This window comes from Mchenga conophoros, linkage group LG23 (assembly GCF_057382185.1).
Source record: "Mchenga conophoros isolate Kocher_MC1m ecotype Shallow Benthic linkage group LG23, M_conophoros_male_GT1.1, whole genome shotgun sequence".
Taxonomy (NCBI): domain Eukaryota; kingdom Metazoa; phylum Chordata; class Actinopteri; order Cichliformes; family Cichlidae; genus Mchenga; species Mchenga conophoros.
This window is the reverse complement of record NC_140547.1, coordinates 6,618,689-6,641,123: the sequence shown is the minus strand read 5'-3', so window position 1 is coordinate 6,641,123 and position 22,435 is coordinate 6,618,689. Positions and strand designations below refer to the sequence as shown.

The window sequence follows — 22,435 nt, the reverse complement described above, 5'->3', positions numbered from 1 at the left end:
GCTAATGGTTTTCAGATTGTTCTGCTGCATAACCCAAATGTTCTTGAGCTTCAGAACATAAACTGATAGTCAGACATTCTCCCTTAAGACTGTTTGGTAGAGAGCAGCATTTATGATTCCATCAGTTAGGACAAGTGATCCAGGTCCAGAAGCAGGAAAGTTGCTCCAGACCATCACACTACCACCACCATATTTGACTCTTGAAATCTTGGAGATCACTGAAATGTTTTTGACATTGAGAAGGAAAAGTGGGAAGGAAAAGCTCAATTTTAAAAGTAATCACTGTTCCAAGTTGTATCCATTTATGGAAAATGGGTCCCTTTGTGGTTTGTTGGAGTCTCAAAGACATAGAGATGGTTTTCCAAGACTTTCAAGACTGATAGATGTCAGTGACTTTGTTTCTCAGCTGCTCCTGAGTTTCTTTAATTTGTGGTATGTTGTGCTGTTTTTTGAAATCTTTTAGCCTACTTCGCTTTGTCAGACAGGTTCTGTTTAAGTGATTCAACAGGCCTGATAATCCCGCTTGGGTGTGGTTGGTGAAAATGAACTCAGCTTTACAAAAAATGTGGTTAAAGAAAGTTAGTTCATGATTTAACAAGGAGACTAATTAATTTTTCACATGGGCGCAGGAATGTTTGGATAACCCTTAATAAATGAAATGATCATTTAAAAACAGCATTTTGTATTCACTGAGATTATCTTTGTCTAATATTAAAATGCATTTGATGATCTGCAACATTTTTGTGACATTTTCTTTTAATCAGCAGCTGTTCCACAGCACAGAATGAGTTATTTTCACCACCATGTTTCTGGTTCTGATATATTGTATTTGTTTACTTGGAAATTGAGAAACGGACACATTAATAAGGAGACAGTGAGTAGTTGAGCATCATGCATCATCAAGAAAATGAAAACATTTAGAGTTTTAGTATGATGTAAGACTAAACACATGCACCAGTCTCAGTCTTATTTAATGTGTTGCTGGGATTAAATTAAAAATAACAACCTATACCTTAAAAAATATTCTCCAGTTTCAACATTTAATATGTTGTCTTGTCTGTAATATTTTCATTAAACAAACACGTTATAAATGATCTCTAAATTCCTGCACTTTTATGTGCATTTATATTTTGCAGTGCCACGTGGTAGTTGGAAACTTGGTTGTGCTTCATGTATGATTATATATATATATATATATATACCCTGTAGCCAATAAGCAAATATTAAATAGGCATATGTAATACTGTGAGTGGCTGAAAAGACAACCGAACACAAAGCAAGACCACACATTAAACAGAAGCTTGATGTTTTGTTGCTGGTTCTCCTCGGTAGTCTTAAAAAAACAAAAAAACAGTAACTGTTTATATCGAAATTTTGAGAATCTTAAAAACTCCCATAATAGTCGACTTTAAATCGTCCGGGAATTTTTTTTCTTCCTATATCTGTCTCGCGTTTCTGAGTGGTCCAGCTCGAACGGTGATGCCACTTTTGCTGACTTCCCCCTCGCGACCAGACTTTCGGTAGTCCGTTCAGTAACTCCTGCATATGCGCAAAATGACGTCCGCAGTCACCAAAGCTATGATAGAGTCCTACGCGCTCATGATTATGGTCATGGGCACGTTTTTCATCTATTTCTGCGGGATGGTTTGGGCTTTTTGCAATCCGAAACTGAGCGGAGCAGAGGAGGAGTGCGAGACTGGAGACCAAACAATGGAACACGGAGATGGCTGCTGGGTTTCTGCCCCAGATCCTCCGGAGAGGTATTTCGAGAGCGCTTGTGCGCACCTGCCGGCACCTCCGTACACCGCCGAGAGGCTCACACGAAGTACCTATATCAACTTTTGGGAAGACACAGATAGTCTGCTGTCAGACTGCACTGCGTTTTGCCGTGAGGACCATGGGATTAACAACCAGATTGGAGAAAGTGGAGAAAATGCATAGTGGTGATCACATTTATTTCTGTGTATTTAGACTCCAAAACTGTGTTAGTAGCTGTGTTAGTAGGTTCTGATAATTTGTTAAGTCTCTGAATAAGAATTAGTGCAACAGGCAGTGCTTATTTGTATTGTTAGATGAAAATGTGTGCTGTCACAACATGCACCACACTCATCAGTTCCCACTTAAAATTCAGCCTTGCAGGTTGCTGTGACAGGTAGAGGTGTGTTATTTTTCTGACAGCCAGAGCACATAATCCTCCTAGGAGACCTGTGAGACGGGAATAAAATGTTTTCCATCCAGAACTGGGTGATCTGCATCAAGATGATCCTGCAGGATTTGGGGGATCACGGTGGGCTTTCCTTTTGTTCGTCCTTCAGTTTCTTCCTTACTTCTCTTTCTAGCTGCAGTAATTTCTCATACAAAGACTCCGATGTCTCCAAGTCAATGTCCATCTGTGAAGAGACACAGAAGACATATGTGGAACTACATTACAGACTGTTTTGACTCAACATTAGTTTTTAATGTAAATTTTTACCCGCCGTACCTTACGGGGCTGTGTGTAGTTGTTCCCTAGCCCAGATGTTAAGCTGTGATACTTTGCATATGGGTCCAGCGATTCAGGCTTTTGTTTAAATAACCAAAACTGAAAATAAGAACAGAATTGAGAACATGAATTTCACCTGAACTGTGTGTTGGAAGTGTGAATTTCTGTTTTACTTACCAGAACTTCAGCTCCATTATAAGGTGTCAATGTGAAAGTGTTTGTGAACATTCTTATCTGTGAGTTTGAAAGAAATACACATCTCAGATAGAGCCAAACACCCAACTATGCATTTGTAACAACTGTGTCACTCACAAGCCAGAAGATAGGCGTAAACAGTGTCCAGAGGAATGCTGGGAAGGAGGGCAGGATGTTGTAGGTCAGATTGGTCATCACAAAACCAGGACAAATCACAGATGAGTACAAACCCTAAAAAAATAATGAGCACCAGGGTCACTTTCATCAAAATATTAGGAGCTTAAAAAAAGAAATGCAATTTCTGGTGTGAGTCAGTCATGGCATGTGAGGTGCATGAGCTGACCTGTTTATTGTAGTGTGTGTTGAGTGTGAGGCTGAGCAGGTCAGAGGCATATTTGGAAGAGCTGTAAGGCTGAGTGCCTTTTTTATGTTGAATGTCTTCGAGACTAAAGGCCGAACGATGAGCATTACTAGAGGAGGTCCAGACCAGCTGGGAGGTCCGGCCTGCACGGCACAGCATTGGCTCCAGCTCCCTGACCTTTATCATTAAAAGCAGGACACAAAATCACAGAAAGATAAAATTAAAACTTGCACTGCAGTTTGTCCAAAAAAGAAGCTAAACCCAAGGTAATTGGGTGAACTGTGTGAGAACAGATGAGATTACTGCATGTACTTAAACACATCTGTATATTAAACTGGATGCTTATGCAGCAATCTGACATAACACTAAAACCAGCTGATATTATATAAGTAACCAAAATAACTTTAACAAAATAGTATGGGCAGTGGAACCTAGGGTCCAGTGGGCTGTAGGGTTGACTGGGCTTGTTCTAGTTATTGATCTTGAAGGCCTTGGACTCTGTTCTTTTAAGCATTCGAAAGCAGTTTTGGGGGTTTGACAATGTGCACAGTCCTACAGTTGAAGGCCAGTTCTGTTTTGGGTGTCATTACTGTCTCTGTTTGGTCTACAAAAACATTTCTATGGGAGGAATGTGCCAAACTAATCTCCACATAAATGCCAGTGCCGAATCAGCCTTATTCTCTTTGCCTGGCAGTGGTTTTAATGTTGTGGCTAATCTACCGTATGTAGATTTTAAAGAAACTGAATGAGCATTTTAAGAAGATTCCACCAAAACTGTTCACTCTCACTAAAAGTGAGAGTGAACAGTTTTCTTAAGCGCACTGAAGACTGTTTTATAATTGCTGAAAGTTTAAACAAGAACTTTGAAAAGGTTACTTTGATGGCAGCCCCAATTTAGCCGAAAATGCAAAGTGAGCAGAATATTACCTGCTGTGACCTTATGGCTAGAGCAGTACGTGCTGTTAATTTTTAATGAGCATAGTTGCTAAGTGACAAACAGATCCAGTATCACCTATATTTGTTTCATCAAGGACAACCGACCAGCAATTAGTCTTCCTTCAGAAAACTATGACAAAGCACATCTCAGTACAATATTTTATGAGCAGATCTGTCTAAAATATGAAGATTATTCAGACACCAAATTACAAAAGTGACTCACAAAAAGAAAGTGACCAAAGAGATTTGTCATAAAAACTTCCTGGAGGCCATCAGGGGTAACACCATCCTGCTGTGTCAGAATGCCCTCACCGGTGGCAAACATTGTGATGACATTTCTGCAATACAGGTTTATAGAAATTTGAGGCAAAAGAAATGCAGCATGGGACACAGTTGAAGATGATGAAATATAAAGAAACTGTGATGCACTGTAGATAAAATTGAGGATTCAGGCACATCTAGAGTTACTAGTTTACCTGGAAAAGAGGCCTTTGAAAAAGGCATTTACATCAAACCGTGGATTTGGCATGATTCCTGCATTCAGGTAAAGGTAGTCCAGCCGGTCGTACCTGCAGATAACAAACAATGGTTGTCTATAGCACATAAAGAACTATCAGCATAACTGGTGATCAGTGATGATTTATCAAGTACAGATTTGATTTCTGTGTTTCTGAGTTCATCTTCCCACCTCTTTTTGACCTCCTGTGCAGCACTAATGACGGAGGAGATGCTGCTGGTGTCCACCTGCAGCAGGGCCACCTGGGCTTTGGGGTGAGAGGTGAGGAGAGCTGAGTGAGCAGCTTCAGCCCTGCGCATGTTCCTGCAGGCCAGACAAAGCTGGAGACCCTCTGTGTCCACTGAAAGGAGACGCTCACACAGTGCCAGGCCAATGCCACTGCAGGGAAATCCATATTACTATTACTACTAGTATTTACTACTACTACTACTACTACTTACAGCAATACTTTACTACAGTATTACTGTTTAATACTGTGGATTAAATTCACTGCAAAAATGACATTTAGTCAAACATTTTTGTAATATAACTAGTAGTAAGTTCACTGAACATATAAAGTTTCCTGATTTGAAGGTTATCATTTAAAAAACAAAAACAGTGATTACCTATTGGCTCCTGTTACCAAAATCACCTTATTCATCCTGTTAACTTCAAACTGCCAATATAGAAAACTACATTTGCTGCCAAATGTTCTTTTAAGTCAGTTGATCCGTGCAAAGTCCTAAGAATGATTTCCTGATCTGTGAAGTAACAGTTTTCGCCCCACCTCTGAGCTCTGATTGGATGCTGTAGCAGCACTCCGCCAATAAGATCCACATGGTTGTCAGCTGATCATCTTTAGGGACAGCCCACTCAGACACAGCATGAAATATTCAGCTCTGTTCATGAATAAGACAAAAGCTCTCAAACAGATTCAATTTCCAGTTTAATTTTTATTTAATGAACAACTTTTGCTTACAGAAATATATAAAATATTCTCACTTAAACATTTGAGTACAAAGATGAAATGAATCTCAACATATTAGGACTTCATCTGCCTGCACTGAGCTGATGGAGAATGCCATGAAATTCTTTCTTTGTCTTGTGAGAACATCTGCAAGCTTCACAAATGTATCTTTAAACCAAATATCAGATTTAATTTGTAGAATGTCTTTGCCCAGATAGGGATAAGTTGAAAGGGCAATGATCTGAGCTTTCTCTTGATTTACAAAGAGGGACAAAGACCTGCAAAAGCAAAGCCTGTAAACACAGTTAAACTATCTGAAAGTCAGCACAGACGTGGACAAACAAACAAATCGAAGAGGAAATAATACAGAAGAAAAAGCCAACTGCAGAAAGCTAAACCTGTAGATGACTCATCAGATATTTATTTTTCATTTGCTTGTATAAACTACAGTGAAAGCGTTCACTCATAGGCATCTTATGGTTCTTGTCAAACACACCATTTAGGATGAATACCTACATTTAATCTGCTTTCAAAAAAAGACTTATTTTCTCTGTCATTTGTTCAACATCCACAGCACTCTCAGTAACATCTTTCCAATGACACTGACTGTAAACACATACTGTTGAACCAACGCGGCCTGGATTGCTGATAAGCATCTTCCAATATCTCATCGATTATCAATCACAATGGTTTAGAGCTTAGTGTATGATCAACTCAACAGTTTGCAGCAGGATAAAAGATAACGTAGAAATCCAAAATGTAACCTAGAGAATTATTGCATTGCATCAAATACAATACTCCAAATAAAGAGCATATTAATGCACAAACAAAACCAACGGAACAAACACATATTAACATATAAATACTAATACAAAATATTGATATTTGAGATTTAGAATTATCTGTTTAAAATACAGAGTCATATACATTTAATGTTGAAACCACGTCAAGGAGATGTAAAAGATGGTATTTCCTTGTTATTCTCGTCAATCTAAATGTGTGGTGATTAGATACTTGAGATAAGATGAACTGTAACAGTGATGGTTTTTCTGGACTTTCCTCCTCTACATTCAAGCAGTCTTCCAAGAGAAAACACTAGAGAGTTCAGTTGCATTAGTTTTGTTGTCAATATGAAAATTGCTGTAACATAGGAAATTTAAACCAACATTAACAAATGCAATTAAAATATATTTTCAAAAGTGCCAAATGTCACTTGCTACATTAAATTAGGCTTCATCGACATGAGTCAGAGCCTTAGGTCATGTTCTTAAGCATGTTTGAAGAATAGCGTAGTATAAAACAGCACTGTTTTTTTGAGGAATATTTCTATGCATATAAAACATCTTAGCCAACTTGTTTTTGCTAATAACTGACACACACTCACTCTTTTGGGTAGTACATAGTGCCCCCAACCCTGTTACTCTACAGAGACAAGCTTAAACCTGGATAATGTCTGCTGTTATTGCCATATTTTCATTTACTTCCAGAGATGAGCAGACTGGAAATCACTGTCTTTAACACTGCACTGGCTTAAGATTGTATTTCCAAGATGGCCCTGTGTATCTCCTGGAAGGACGGCCGTTCTTTTGCATTCCTCCTCCAGCAGCTCAGCATAATCTTGTAGAGCGAGTCCGGGCACAACACAGGTTGAGGCAGGTAGATCTGCACAATATGGATGAGATATTAACTCAGGGAATCAAAAGAGTTTACTGTTTTAGCACTTTAGACTGTTTAGCTGTTTCCTTTAATTGAAAAATACAATTTATTAAGTAACTTACACTTTGGGTTCAGAGCAAACACATTCACTTCAATGGCTGTAATAATGGAACTAATAGAAGTTTATGGCTAACAAGAAATACACTGTGGAGGTGTTGATTGACACTGGCAAATAAAAAAATGAAGTCAAATTTATGAAATTAGAAAGAATTGTATCAAACTAGATTTTCAGCTGTGATTTTTAGACTAGTGGCTCCATTAGCTCACGAGGAGACACAAATCCATAGAAGGATTGTGTCAGGAGGCATCTGGTGTAAAAAAAATATGCTAAATCGAATATATAGATCGATTTGCTGTAGCTACCTTTTGTGAATAAGAGAGAACAACATTTTGTTAGAAGGCTCATTAAAACAATATGGAAATAAATATCTGAAACCAAACTAAATATATCTCATATCAAAACTAGTACATTTACATCATCATTCCCTAATATCTCCATAAATGACCTACTGTGTGAAGGTATGGGTATGTAGTACTTGGTGTTTGTTTGGTGAAATCCAGTGAGAAATTTATTTTCCTTTAGAATAGGATAAAGCTTCTGCTAACTCCTTTTCATTCATTCATTTGTGTTTTTCCCATTTTAATTGAATTCTTTGTCGTAAAACAGTTTGTTTAATTTCTTATTTTTTTGTTTTGTTCAAAAATGCTGATAATAACTACATTTTTCTTATTTAAAAAGAAACAATGACAAAATGCTTCTGGCAGCCCTCACCTGTCGTTTCTGGTCCCTGAAAAACTCTCCCGTGTTTTCTATCACCTGCTCATCAGTGAGCTGAGAGTAGGGCTGTTCCTTGCAGAAGTTTAGTATCTCCCACAGAGTCACCCCGAAGGCCCAAACATCGCTGGCTGTGGTGAACTTCCCCTGCAAAGCAGAAGATTGCAAACATGTTTTTTTTTCTACTTTTTAATAATCACTGTACAAATAACAGCATTTAAACTGATAATGTTTACTAATCAGTAATTGACTTGAAAGCTATCTGCTATCTGTTTTACAAGTAGACAAATAAATAGAGCATTAGACAGATAAGTAGACAGATGAGGTGTTGGTGACGTAAATCACACGATTGTTGTTTCAGCTGAAATTGGCAACGCTGATGAGTAACAATCACAATAACATGTATCAACAAATACTAAATTTTTGTTTCAGTGTCAGTAGAAAAAAATAATACAGTATATCATGTCTATAAAACATTTTATACATAATGTCATAAAAATAACCGACAATCTATGGTATATGTATTATCATATAATTGTTTTCTTTTATACTAAATTAAGTATTTACTAAAGTTTAATTAGATATCAATTTACAATTTATCAGTAACGGTTGAATAAAGTGATGTTTTTGCAGGAAGTCCTCACCAGCAGGATGCTTTCCCATGACATCCAGCGTATAGGCAGCACTGCCCGGCCCTGGATGCGATAGTAGTCCCCACTGTACAGGTTTCTGCTCATGCCAAAGTCAGCTATCTTTATTGTGTACTTTTTGCCCACCAGACAGTTTCGTGTGGCCAAGTCTCGATGAACAAAGTTAAGTGAGGATAGGTACTTCATCCCCGAGGCTATCTGAGTGGCCATGTAGCAGAGATTACTGAAGCTGGGGAGGAGAGAGAATAAATATTCATATAATTTGCTTGAAAATCATGTTTACATGTGTTTGCATATATTAGCCCCCTTCCTACCTCACAGTAGGTGCATTGCTAAGCAGAGCAAGATGTCCCTCTGGTTCGTGGCGGGACAAGAACTGGTTGAGATCTCCGTTCTCCATGTACTCTGTGATCATGCAGAAAGGGTCGCTGTGGATGCACACAGCTAAGAGGCGAATGATGTTGGGGTCCTTCAAACGTGACATGATCTTTATTTCTTTAAGGAAGTCATTCCTTCCAATGGAAAACAATTTGCAAGTTAAAGGTGAGAAAAATAAAAACTTCACATGTACGCTTGCAATTTCATTTCATTTAAAGGGTACAAGAAGCACCGGCACACCTGGCATTTTTATTGGCATCTGAACGGAGCATCTTCACAGCCACCAAGACGGGCTCATCTTCTGTGATGTCAAACAAAAACTCTTTATTCATAAACTCCTGCATTCCTTCTGCCTCACACAGGTGGACCTAGAAGAGAAACAGGGAGCGGGGAGAGTGCGATTCAAAACGTGACTTGTGTTTTATCTTATGCAAAGCTGTAACCAAAGCTGTAACCTGCACCTCTCCAAACTGGCCTTCTCCAAGCTTCTCTTTAAATGTGAGCAGTTTTCGTGGGAACTCCTCCACAGCAACATCCTTCCCTGACAACAGGTCCATAGTTACTGCAGGGATGGCATAGGTGTTGCTTCCAGTTACACCTTGTAGGTTTACAACATCTGCCTCTGCGTAGTGAGGGACGCCATCTTGGACTGCAAAAGAGGCAGTGGATTTAGAAGCAGAAGTGCTGGTCGAACCTGAAATGCAACATGGTAACTATAAATCAGTGCAAATGAATATAAATACTTTGAATTTGTAAGTACCCGTGTTTGCCTGCTTACTGGGCTCTTCTGTTCTCTGTGAAAACTCCGGCAGCTTACTTATGAGGCGCGAAGGTTCCTGGTAGTCTGGACCGAGAGGAAAGATGTGCTCATAGGTGGAATTAGACTCCTGTGCATTGGTTGTATTCGACTGGTTGTGGGTGTGGTAGCCCAGTGTTTCACTCTGTATTGACAAACTAGTAGTTAGTTCGTCATCCAGCATCTGACGAGAGGCCTGAAATAAAAGATATAGAGGTGAAGAAACAGAACTGACCGCTTCTCAGAAGAAAGCTTCAGCTGAAATGCACAAACCGTGTGCTCACCTTCTCCAGCATCTTCTGCCACACCTGCCTCCACAGCATAATCACAATTATGGCTACAAGGATAAAGATAATGGCCACTAAACAGCCAATCAGAATGCGGGTGTTGCTGTCATCTACTTTGTGTGTGGGGTCATCTTCTGCAGTGAAACAGAGAGAGAGGCAAGAGTTGAAGATTTTGAAGTGGAGTGTGCTCTTGCAGACCAGCCCAGGCCTTTCACCCTATGACAGCTGGACGGACCTGCTTTTGAGGGTTAGTTAACATTAATTTTGTGAAAATATCCATTTACGGCACTGCATATCTAAAACCTGCTTAAATCAGTTTGTAAAATGCAAATGAAAAATGGAAGTAAACAAATAATAATAAATCTCAATTGCTTTTCATTGATTGGAATAAGAAAACAGCAAAGAGACATCAGTAAGTTAAACCCTTGATAGTTTGCATGCTGTGTTGGTGCATTCATTATCACTGCCAAATGCTCAGACCAATGTCGTTGGGTGTTGCCACAGATTTTGTAACTGATAGGTGTATTATTAGTGTAAGTGAGGTGAGTATTGCACTAACCTGGTGGTGTGTTAGGTGTTTGCTCGGGTGGAGCCAGCGTTGTGTTGTACATGGCTGTGTCTGAAAGGGCAGATGGCACAGAGTTGATCGGAAATTAGCCGAGCTTGTCAACTTTTTATTAAAGCATAGTGAGAAAATAGTAGTATTTAGTATTTTTTCAGTAATTCCAGACTTGCAAAGAGAGGAAGTGGTGCCCTCAAGCACTTGGTGCTATTTGCAGAAGTCAAACGAGGGGCAGCCAATCAGAAGAAGGCAGGCTTATATGAGGCAGGAGTGAAAGCTACTTGTTTCAGACAGTGGATTGAAGAAAGGGCTGCACAAAGCCCACTATAAAATCCCAGTATGGCATAAGTATTTTTTTTAACCATATGAAAGTACTTTAATCAATAAAAACACAGAGCTTGAAATGAGCATGACAGCATACAAACCTATTCTAAATACATAACAGACTAGCAGAGAGCATCACACAGCTCTCAAATGTGTACCTGACTGGAAGGTGATCTCGCTGAACAGCATCCAGGCATCAGCAAAATAGAACTGGCACTTGATGGCACTGGCCATGTGATTAGCCAGGTTGACGATGACGAAGCGGGCAGTCGGATTCTTCTCATCCGCCGCTGGGCTGAAGGAGAGTGGCGTGGCCTCCCAGTCCGAGTCAGAGCGGAAGTAACAAACCACCTGACGGAAGGCTTTGACGTGTCTCGAGAACATGTTGTTGCAGTGGACCTGAGCGGGGAAAAAAGCCACCCGGTGAGATGTGTGGAGCTGAACAGTCATGGAGAATTTCAGCTTTTCTGATCACGAACCTCACCTTCATCGTGGTAAAGTTTCGTATGCGGTCAAACTCAAACATTATTTCTACAAATCCACTCGGGAAGCTCTCATTGTTCCAGCCCACGTAGTCATATCCTGGCCATCCATTGCGTTCATGACTTACTGTAAAATCGTCCAGGCCACACACTCCATCAGTCAGCTGGCCCAAGCCCTCTGTCATACTGAGAAACAGAGAGGTAGAGCATGCTTAATGCTCCGATCTTAAATTCTATGGAGCCTCATACTGAAGAATAACTGTTACTACAACTGGTTACTAAAACAGAAGTTGAAGAAACGTCTTTTCAATGCATTTAGCTGAGAGATTAAAACATTTGGGGAAGAGGTCAATGTGACATGTGGTGTGATTAACTCAGAAGAAATTCCACTTGATCCAAAGGTATTTGTGTTTGGGTTGTAACTAAGGACGTCACTATATTTAAATTAAATAAATAAAAAAACAATACAACAATGAATCTTGAGAGTAAAATATCATGTTTCAAATGCCAAAAAGCTACAGGCATTGTTTTGAAGAGAGAACTATTATGCACTGGATAATACAAATTATATCACAATATAAATCTGAAGGGCAAAAATAAATAATTTTTGGAAAGGTTAACTAGCCCTAGTAGGAACACTTTTCATATGTTGATCCAGCACTAGGTGGCAGCATTGCATAAATCATTTTTTAATCTTTGGCTTTTGGCTTTGATATTGTAATATGGTCCATTTTCTTTTCCCTCTGCCCTTTTTCCTTGACAGAGAAAAGAAGCTTTGTGTCATGGAGGAGATTATTCACCCTACCATAACCCAAACATGAATGTCAACAAAATACTCAGATTGGTTCAATCTGGTTTTGTAACTGTGTGAGCGGGCTTGACTCAATTATTCCCATGAGGTATTGCCTAACAGTAAACCACCATGGCCCACTCACCACTGTCTGTCTCTGCTGTCACCATAGAAACTGGACAACAACATGGCAAAGGGGAGGATTGTAAGAAGGTGGATGTAAAGTGAGAGGGTTGTGTGTGATGGAGGAAAATGACAAAAAAAAAAACCCAATACATTAAACAGTCACACACCTGTAGATGATCGCTCCATCATACACAGAGTCATTGAGATAAACAGGATAAGCGGGCAAATTCATCTGTTCTCCCACTGGAACGTTGTATGAAACAAGGCCGTCTGCAAAGCAAAGAAAAATTATTCTTTTCTCTTTTTTAAGTGAGAATCCCATGGACTTTTATGAGATCCATCATTCACGTCATGCAGAAAGCCTTTGTTGAAAACCACAAAGTTTGTTTTACATTGTAGTTCAGATTTTTACCAAAATGTCAAGCGTCACAAGAGACGGGTGGAATTTTCCACTTTGGTAGCAGTAATAGTCCTCGATGAAGAGGCAGAACGAGGAAACGAAGAATATAAATGTAATGTTTAGGAGCAGTATGGGAGAAACGGGACTGTTTTGCCAGCGCTGAGAAAAGAAGGACTTTATGTAGCACAAGGAATGAACAAAACCGACTGAATAGCACTTTTACTTTAAGACACCCCCTTAAAGCTTCTAACAAGCTGGAGGTAAAGTGACTTTTAAAAAGCAGTTGCTTTCTTTTTTTCTTTGTCATCCTCATGCGAGCAAAACAATCTGCTAACATGACCAATAAAGTCTGCTTCACAAACATTTCACTACTTCATATTCAAAACCTATTCAGCCATGCAGTATTATTTCATGCACTAAAATCTGGAAATGTTTCAACAAAGGCACCTTTTTCATGGGACTGTGTAAAAAAATATGGCAAAATACGTCAAAGGTTTATTCAATGTTGTAGTTCAATGCATTTAATCAAAACTGAAAGTGCATTTGCAGGAGTAATGTCATTAATTAACCAGCTTTTTATTGATTCATTAGCTATACACGTGAATTTTAAACAAGGATGTGTTCACATGAGCATAAGAAGCATGCAGGGTTTCAAAATAATACATCATGGCATTTGTGCCAGTTTTAAAGCTGGTTTTGGGCATTGATTTTTGCATAATATTTAAGGGAGCAGAGACAGAGAAAAAGTGCTTTAAAAAGTACACGTTGGCTCTTTTTTCACTGATTAATAAAAAAAAGTTACCATGTAAAGGGACTAAAGTGCCTATAAAGTAGATGTTTAATATTTTTCTTGCCATATACTCATTAAGGGCACCAGTGTTTTTCAGACACTGCCCTGCCTGTCATTAAAAAGCAACAGATCCTCAGCTGATCCTCTCTATCTTTATGGGCTCAAAGATGAGGAGGATTTGTTGAATTGCCTTTACAGTTCTTTGCACATTATTCATTATATTTCCCACTTTTCCCTCTGCACGGTTTTCCCTTCCACCTGATCCACCACTTACCCAGCCATTCACAGCCATAGAGCTCCACTCTCATGCAGACATTCATGGAGTGGTCTGTGACTGGCATGAAGCGGACATAGCGAGCAATTATGGGCGGTTCGAGGTCCTTGAGGACAATGTCGTAGGCGTTTCTGTTTCCCTCAATCACCTGGAGGTCAAACAAATGCACTGTTATGGCAGACACTAATGACTGAGAGTCACAGAGTTTATAGATAGCAAAGCCATTGCATCACTTTAAACGCAGTCATAATAGGTCCAAGTAATGAGAGGCACTAAAAGGGTAAAATCAGTACAGCGTTATCATTTGCTGTAAAGGTCCAAATAGATATGACTGCCAAACCAGAAAAAGATGTAATTTCACCTGATTTACTGCAGAGGACAAACTCTATGGTGCATTTACCTGCTTGCCCTGTCTGTTTCTCCACGAGATCCAGCGACTGCCATCACGACTGTACTTGATCTTGTACATCTGGGCAAACTCATTACCCATGCCTCCTGCGTGACGACCTTGGGTGCCCACGAGCGTGATAAAGTGGAGGGAGCGCAGGTCAATCTGGAGGAATTCCTTCAGGTTGTCTGGCTCCACTGTTATCTCCGGACACCACGCGCCATCGCCCTCCTCAAAGTCCAACCTGGAGAAATAAATGGAGGGAGAGAGAAAGACAAATAATAGTAGATGTGCACATTAGAATTACAGCCGGAAAGGGAGCAATAGAGCAGAAACGTTAGGACTTGACAGAGAAGAAAAAGGTGAGAGGAAAGTAAAAGTGAGTTCAGTGTTGGATTTCAGTTCCTGCAGCCTGCTATGAAAACACTTTAGGTGAAAGGCTGCATCGTAAATTCATCTTAAAGTGTTAATTTCAGGCAGGGGCCTGGCACAGGAAAGACGGCGCTGGGCAAGACTGAAACTCCAGCCAGGATGGATGGGGAAAGTATATTACATCATTATCCTGATACTTACTGAGGGCCACCCAAGTTCTAGAGCAGACACACACAGAGACACACAATCATGCGGCTGTAGGTTAGAACTGATACCCCAGTCTGTGGTTAACTGCAAATAAACAGGCACAGGCACCTTGCAGGATAAACCACCCACACATATACACACACACTCACTCATTATCAGGGTACACATGCCATGAAACACGTATGTAAGAGTTTATAGAGAGATACCTACCTGCCGTATCTTGCAGCTGTGGATTCAGACCACTGACTAGAAGCAGAAATGTCCTCATCCTGTATCTGTCCTCCTGACATCCCCAGAGGATACCGGCACACACCTGAAACACCACAACATCCATCAATTGAAATCACAAATATGCAAGCAGACAGACAAAGCAGCCTGATGTTTTCTCAGCCATAAACACCACCGAGCCAGTGGGGTGCATGTGGCGGGGGGATGGGGGTTGCTGATTACAAGTACTGCTGTCAATGAGAAGCTTTTTCTCTTTACTAGCACTTGTGAAAGCAGTAATTCTCTTTTAACTTGCTGTGAGTCCACTTTTGATTATGCAATTATGAAAAGGCCAGAGTTACACAGTAGCATTTTGGTAACGACGCAAGCAGGAAAATATGATTTTTCCACTGGTTTCCTTTTTTTCAGCCTATTAAAAATTCTGATGAGGGAAAAATGGAAACCAGATTGGTTAGTATTACACAGCTTGCAGAAAGTAACTTAGTACATATACTCAGCTACTTTAGTCAGGAAATGTTTGCAGTCTAACGTTTTTTGTAATTGTGTTTATCTACTCTGAAATTGTGTATTTTTAACAGCACTCAAGTTGCTCTGTGTCTTTAGCTACAGTTTCTTTTGTCATCGGTTTTGAGTTTTTGTGAGCTCATGTTTTCTTTTGTTTTGAGCATGATTCATATTTTGTTTGGGTTTTGTTCTTCATTTTTGTTTAAATTTAGCTTTCTGTTTTATTTATTATACCTTCCTGGTGGTCCTACTTTATATTTAGCCTGTCATTTGAGTCTTGCTTTTTAGTTTGTCTTTTTGATTGGGTTTGTGTGTGTGTGTCTAGTTTGCACTTAGCTTTCTATTCATTAAGGTATTTTTTTTAAATTATCTTGTTCTTAGAAGCCTTGTTTATTTTCCGATGCTTTGTATGGGCTCTTTATGGTCTATTTCCTACTTTTGCTGTTTAAGACTGAAGTCTGTTTGCGTTCCTTTATTTGTTGAGTCTTTGTTAATTTTGGTGGCATTTATTTTTAAATTAATTTCACCTCTATGCTCCTTCTCTGTCCCTCCATAACTCTGTGTTTGCCCTTTTACTTTCAGTGTTCCTGTTTTCCTTCTCATCTCCTGTGTCAAGTTAGTTTTTTTCTCGTTTAGTCTTTATTTCCCATTTTATTTTGGTCAATGTTTAGCTTTCTGTATTTTGTCTAGTTTTACTACACCTGCCCATTGTCTTGATTGTTTTCAGCTTTGTTTAGTTCCCCAACTGTGTTCTCTTCCCTCATTACCTCTTCTGTATATATGTATGTATTGTCTCAGCCTTCCTTTGTCACATTGTATATTTAGCTGTATATTCTCTGAGCTTGGTTTTCTGTATATTTGAAGTCCCTGGATTTACTTTCTGAATAACTGGGTATGGACTATCAGCATTAAATGTCCTCTTTGTGTTTGCCTTCTGTGCTCCTGTGTCTTGCTGCCTATGTTGGAAATGAATCCATATTCCACATGTGTGTCTTGGCAGAATGACATTTTAAAGAATGACAACATCAGATATAAAGCATAATGATACATATATAAAGAAGCTGCCTACATATTGATGCATTAATGAAAGAAAATACTAAAACACTGACACAGACAATTATGTTTTCATAGTGGAGTAATATTTAACTATATTACTTGGCTAATCCTAACTCAGATGTGAGTGGTTTTCTCAGTGTGACGATGTCCCCATCCAGTGGATGCGAGGGTGTCACTGAACAGTTTGATATGTGCACAATGTAAATCACACTCTCTGGCCTTTCCAGTAATCAGACCCTAACCAAACTGAACACCCACAGGAGACTGTGGACCAGTGACAGTGCTTTCCACCACCAAAAGCACTGTCATGACAGAAAAATGGAAAAATGTTTTTCCAAGCTTCCAGTAGAGCCACCCACCACCTTGGTAAGACACTCTTTATTGGGTTGTTTTCTCTTTGTTTGTCACCCATTTTTATCAGCCCTTTGAAAAAAACAGTTAGCTTTAAAAATACTAATACATTTAGCTCAACCTCAATATATCCTCTTGTTTAAAAAATGAAAGGTTTTTCAGCCCAGCTATTTTTGAATTCTTGGAATTTAGTAGAGGTTCCTTGTAGTTAGAATAATCCTCATGATGGTCTTTGCTATAGCCGGTCAGTTCACCCACTGATTGGCCGCCCCTCACAAGCAGAAGGCTAGAAAAAAGCAGGTTTATGGCACTTCTGTGCTCACAGCCAGAGCTGTGTGTCTGAAATAATCATTTTTAGGACATCCACTCTCAATGAGCAGAAATCCGTTTAAAACCACTGATTAGGAGCTAAATTTTCTCAGTCTAGAGTATGTGCTTTTGTACACAAGCTTACTAACAATATATATGATCAAAATAAGAGAAACTATAATAGGTCCACTTTAAGAAGACTCAAAGCTAAATATCTCTTGGCCATGTCTTTACAAACAGCAGTAAATATTGTATCAATCTTCTAGTCTAACTCGTTCCACCTCTGTTAAACCTGCAGTCGCACCAACATATCATCACGGTATTTTTTAACTTGATAAGAGGACCACTTCTACTTAAGTGTTTCTTTTTAAGCAGGAATTTCCTGGGAGACTGTCCACCTCCTGTACTTAAATCAGTTATCACACTGTTAAGCAAACGTCTCCCCTAACTCTCCCCAGACCCTCCGCAGTGCTCGACGGTGATGAAAATTCAAACTCGTACTCAAACATTCACCAGACAGAAATATTTCATTCCCAGCTTCTGTCAAGAAACCTGAAAAACTTGATGGATAGTGCTGGACGAAGGGGTGGGGTAGTGCTGTGGGAGGACTGCACACATATGCATGCGCATACACACACGACTACACACTCTGTGCCCTCAAATTGTGGTTCCTTATTGAAATAATAAGCTGTATCCATTCGGTGTTTCTGCCAGTGAAAACAGCACTGGTATCAAGCACATGAGGATTGAGTTATTCTATGCATGTGTGTGTGTGTGTGTGTGTGTGTGTGTGTGTGTGTGTGTGTGTGTATGGTCAGAGTGACTGGTGCCCCCACTGTGCGGTCAATAAAGCCATTATGCCCATCGTTTCCTACATGGCCCTCCACCCCCTCAAGCTCCTTTCTTCCTCTCTCCCCTGTGTCCCATCCTGTGTGGTCCCTCCTTGCTCTCCTCTGACCATCTGAGTGGTTAAAAGAGATTAAAGTTAACAGCATGCTTTACAAAATCTTCATCTCATTAAGACTCAGTGAGCTAGAGGCTAACTGAGCGTGATCCAGCCAACATGGCATCTATTAACTTTTATACGCCTCTGAATGAATTAAGCGATTTATGGGTGTTTTCAGAGGCCAAAAAAGGGGCACTCTTGACAGGTTGGGAGAGATACTATGTTTGGCTCCTAGACTAATTCCACCTAATAGGATATGACCACCATGCAACCTGTTTTGAACCATGTATGAAAGAGTCTTTGAAAAATTTGATTTCTGCATGTGTGATAGCATCAGGTCGCAGCCTTTAGCTAGGTTGGAGGTGGAAGTTAAAGGGAGTCTGATCAAGTTCGCCTGGCCCCTTGTTTCACAAAAAAACCCTTTGAGAAGATGCCAGCAAGAGCTTGAGGTCCAAGGCCTCCTGTGTCCTCCTCTTGCTCTTTATGTCTCCCTGTTATTCTTTCTTCCTCTGATCCTAATCTCCTCCAAATATTTGCTTAATAGTCGAGATGGGGAGACGCCTTACGTTTTGGAAGTTGGAGCGCGCACAGATACACAAAAGAGCAAGAGTAGATGAAACCACAAACACGCATGAAAGCTTCGTTTTGGCAGTGACACGGTGAAGGAAGCACAAACAAAAACTCTTCCAGATGTCTACATTTACCTCCTCTGACCTCCTCTCATCTTGTCCTCACTAACCTTTGCTGCCCTCCTCACTCCATCCCGCATCATTTATCCCCTACTGTTTATATCCCTCCCCTCCTACAATTTCTCTCCATGCACCAGATCGCTGTGGCAATAAACAGACCACATCAACCAAAACCATCCTACTCGTCTCATGTTCCAAGTAAATTAGTGGTATCCTTAGATGCGTAATTACAAAACAATTTCAGGTGCTCGAACTGCACGAATGACAGCTGGAGTAAAGGGGAAAAAATAATCAAACCTCCTTCAAGATGAACTGCAGAGATGTGTAATACACGAATCCCAATCCAGTCAAAGAACTACACTGTTTGAAAACAAACGATGAATAGTAATCACTGGTTTCAGACTGACATGTAGCTGAAATCTGTCCTTTTGTGGCAGCTCAGTCCAGCTAGATTAGGGGGTTTGAGGTGGTTGGCGCTCCCGCACTTTTGAATGCCAGTAGAGTCTCGTTCGCACAGAGGTGAAGAGTGTAAACAGACACTGAGGTGGAGAGTGAGTGAGCAAAGCACAGCAGCTCTTGTTATTTACTTTAACTGTCTCTGCTATGAAACACAGTCAAAAGTTAAGAGAATACTTTCAGTGACCATTTTGAGGTGAAATTGCCCAAGACGCAACGAATGAAACAGGAGCCATTATCAGACCCTTTAACCACATCCCAGAGAGAGTCAAAGCGAGAAAGAGGCGGGTTTCAGTACGCCCTGCCGGATGTGTGACCGCTCTTCCAAATGTTGGTTTTTGCTGTGTTTATTTATCTACCCGACCCACTCAGAGGTGACCCCCGGGGTGAGTTGTGGGGGCAGTCCAGTGTGTGCATTTGGATGTATGGACACATACCCCACTCCCCTTATGTGCACACCCACCACCACCATCACCACAACCCATCAGGCTTCACATTGAGCTGCGCTATCTAAAAATATCCCCCGTGAAAAAAGGTGGAAAAATACTTGCCTTGTGTGGTGGAGGAATAAAGAGAGAGAGCGATGAAGAAGCAATGGACCAAACCTCTCGCTCACCTCTTGATTTTTACCGCACCCTGCACTGAAAGGCAGACTTGTTCTTTAGCTTTTGCAGTTCAACCACTGACTGCACAGACACACACACACACACACCGCAGTCATGAAAGTTTATGTTCACATACCTGTCCCTTATGTGTCAGTCATGTTTTGGTTTCATTGCCTATAAATAAGCTGTCTGCTTTATTGTATCTCCGAGACCATGACCATGTAAACTTATAGCAGCCACTGTGGCCACAAATGGGAATTTACATGGTTATGGCTCAAGTCAGTCACCTAAGTCAGTTGCTTTAAAGCTGAATTAATCAATATTTCTATCAAAAAATTGCATGTGATATGAAAGGTTTGCTGTGCATACCATTTTAGCAGCTTCTGGGTCAATGGTGGGCAATTAATTTCCCCAAGGACACACATTAGAAACTGGGGCTTTAATGGAAGTTTGCACCGGAAGGTTGCCGGTTCGAGCCCCGGCTTGGACAGTCTCGGTTGTTGTGTCCTTTGGCAAGACACTTCACCCGTTGCCTACTGGTGGTGGTCAGAGGGCCCGGTGGCGTCAGTGTCCGGCAGCCTCTGTCAGTGCGCCCCAGGGTGGCTGTGGCTACAATCTGGCTTGCCATCACCAATATGTGTGTGAATGGGTGGATGACTGGATGTGTAAAGCACTTAGGGGTACTTAGGGACTAGTAAAGCGCTATACAAATACAGGCCATTTACCATTAGCATCCAGGCTGTAAATATAAACCATTAACCAAGTTATTTGACTATAAGCTTCTTGATATTTAGGTTGCAGCAGCAAATTTGCAAAGACTGGCATTTAATTAATTCCTCACCTCACATAATTTATATTCTTATTGTAGTGAAATTCACTTTTATAAGCTCTCAAATTCGACTGCATTCATTCATTCAAGACTTAAACATCCTCAAAAGAAGAAGCCCACACAATAATAGTACTGCCCAATATTTGGATGCTCTGCCCTGGCCTGTGCTCGTGTCCACACTTCCTCCCCGCCCTCCTCCTCTCTCCACAGTGAAATAAAGTTCGCCTACTCACGATTAAAATGGGAAAAACAGGGATGGTATAACTCCATTGCTTGGGAATTTTAAACAGGGGAAAGTTGGCATCACTCAGCATCTTAGCTCCACTAAATTCAGCAGTGAATATTTCCACACAGTGAAAAAAACGACTCACTTCTCAATGCAGCACAAGTAAAGCATTAGACAGAATTATAGGTGGATATGTCCTGCTTCCGTTTATTACAGCAGGTTGAGATTTGAGTTTTTAGCGGAGGACAGTGACAGCGGATGTGAATGCTTTAAACAATGGTTTGGATCAGATTTTAAACGGGATCAAAGGTCTTAAATGGTGAACTTGTTGAACGCTGACAACGATCAGATACACAAACAGTCTTTTCCTTGACTTATAAGTGGTCAGATACTGGGAATTGCACACCCCACAGACACACACACACAAACACAGAAATGGTGGGGAGAAAGACAGAGCCTATTTCAATGGACTTTCCTGCTGTCAGAATGTCTGGTATGCATTAGCCACAGACTCCAGTGGGATAGCTGGATCACAGCATGCGTGTGCATGCGGGTATATGCATGCAAGCAGGCGCACAAACACGCACACATGCATTCACTCACTCACAAAAACAAGGAAAGAAGACAGACAAGAGGGAGAAGCTTTAACAGAGTCAAACACTCAACGTGTAATTGAGAAGATGTCTCATAAGACATGTTTGAAAGTTTTGGTACTGAATCCTGAAAAGGCTTTCACATATGGCTATATAGGTCAGAAATGCAGCTATTAATAACTACGTATGAGGAAATGCTTGAAAGTAACCACAGCATGCAGGCACTATTTTACTTATACTCCTTGACACCCTTTGATCTCAATTGCAACCAGGCTGAATTTATTCTGTTGTCTTTGGATTGATGAATAAATGAGTGCCAGAGTGAGTCAGGTTCAAATGTGCGTTTACCTGTGATGTGGTTGTGTAAGTATTTGTGTTTGCCTGTGCAGTTCAGTGGTGAGAATGAGAAAGAAACATGTAGAAAACAGCTGTTGTTTAAAAAAAGGAAAAAGAAAAGTTGTGTTTCTTAAAAAAATACTTTGGTTTGGTGGGTTTGAAAAATGTAATGTTTGTAGTTTTGTTTCAGCAGTGTCCATTTGAGAGAGCAGAAAACCCCCAGGCCTGTCATCATGACCTCATGTTTGCTTTTACTTTCATACTTTCTCAAAATAAAATTGGGTTTACGGTCTTAAAATGCTGCAGAACATCATGTAAGAAAGTTTTATTTTGAAAGTGGAAGTGGGGTGTAGAAAGGCTGGAGGATGTGGAAGTGATGGGGCACTTTTTTTTTTCCACTGTTGTTTTTTTTTTTTAACATTTCTTGGCAGAGCTGTCGGGATATAACCTGTAAACCCTGTTTTGAACTTTTCTGACAAAACCATTATTAATTACTGTTATTAGATCTGAAATACTGTGGCATATATGTCATTCATTATTCTTTCAACAATAA

At 40.2% G+C, this 22,435-nt stretch overlaps 2 protein-coding genes across 4 annotated transcripts in view; both read right to left on the bottom strand.

The window, feature by feature from the left end:
• Window positions 1–1,936: 1,936 nt before the first annotated feature.
• Window positions 1,937–5,229, bottom strand: hsd17b7 (hydroxysteroid (17-beta) dehydrogenase 7). The gene is made up of 9 exons (XM_085264483.1): window positions 5,097–5,229; window positions 4,663–4,869; window positions 4,451–4,543; window positions 4,198–4,312; window positions 3,021–3,215; window positions 2,795–2,908; window positions 2,660–2,716; window positions 2,483–2,581; window positions 1,937–2,390 (listed from the first exon to the last, which is right to left on the bottom strand). Exons 1-9 carry the CDS (start codon window positions 5,129–5,131, stop codon window positions 2,283–2,285), a joined length of 1,023 nt encoding a protein of 340 aa, XP_085120609.1. The 5' UTR covers window positions 5,132–5,229; the 3' UTR covers window positions 1,937–2,282.
• A 174-nt stretch (window positions 5,230–5,403) lies between these two features.
• Window positions 5,404–22,435, bottom strand: part of ddr2a (discoidin domain receptor tyrosine kinase 2a) — a 31,468-nt gene continuing 14,436 nt past the window's right edge. The window contains exons 3-17 of one of the 3 annotated variants that reach the window (XM_085265310.1): window positions 14,965–15,067; window positions 14,188–14,419; window positions 13,788–13,935; window positions 12,491–12,593; window positions 11,410–11,593; window positions 11,084–11,324; window positions 10,599–10,658; window positions 10,037–10,173; window positions 9,717–9,948; window positions 9,418–9,605; window positions 9,197–9,324; window positions 8,893–9,090; window positions 8,573–8,807; window positions 7,926–8,075; window positions 5,404–7,099 (exon numbers count right to left, since the gene is read on the bottom strand). In XM_085265310.1, the coding sequence (XP_085121436.1) occupies window positions 6,968–7,099; window positions 7,926–8,075; window positions 8,573–8,807; window positions 8,893–9,090; window positions 9,197–9,324; window positions 9,418–9,605; window positions 9,717–9,948; window positions 10,037–10,173; window positions 10,599–10,658; window positions 11,084–11,324; window positions 11,410–11,593; window positions 12,491–12,593; window positions 13,788–13,935; window positions 14,188–14,419; window positions 14,965–15,067 (2,471 nt within the window). In that variant the 3' untranslated portion in view covers window positions 5,404–6,967. Of the gene's footprint in view, window positions 7,100–7,925; window positions 8,076–8,572; window positions 8,808–8,892; window positions 9,091–9,196; window positions 9,325–9,417; window positions 9,651–9,716; window positions 9,949–10,036; window positions 10,174–10,598; window positions 10,659–11,083; window positions 11,325–11,409; window positions 11,594–12,490; window positions 12,594–13,787; window positions 13,936–14,187; window positions 14,420–14,964; window positions 15,068–22,435 lie in introns of all 3 variants that reach the window. The other 2 variants (XM_085265309.1, XM_085265311.1) reach the window with 2 other exon arrangements.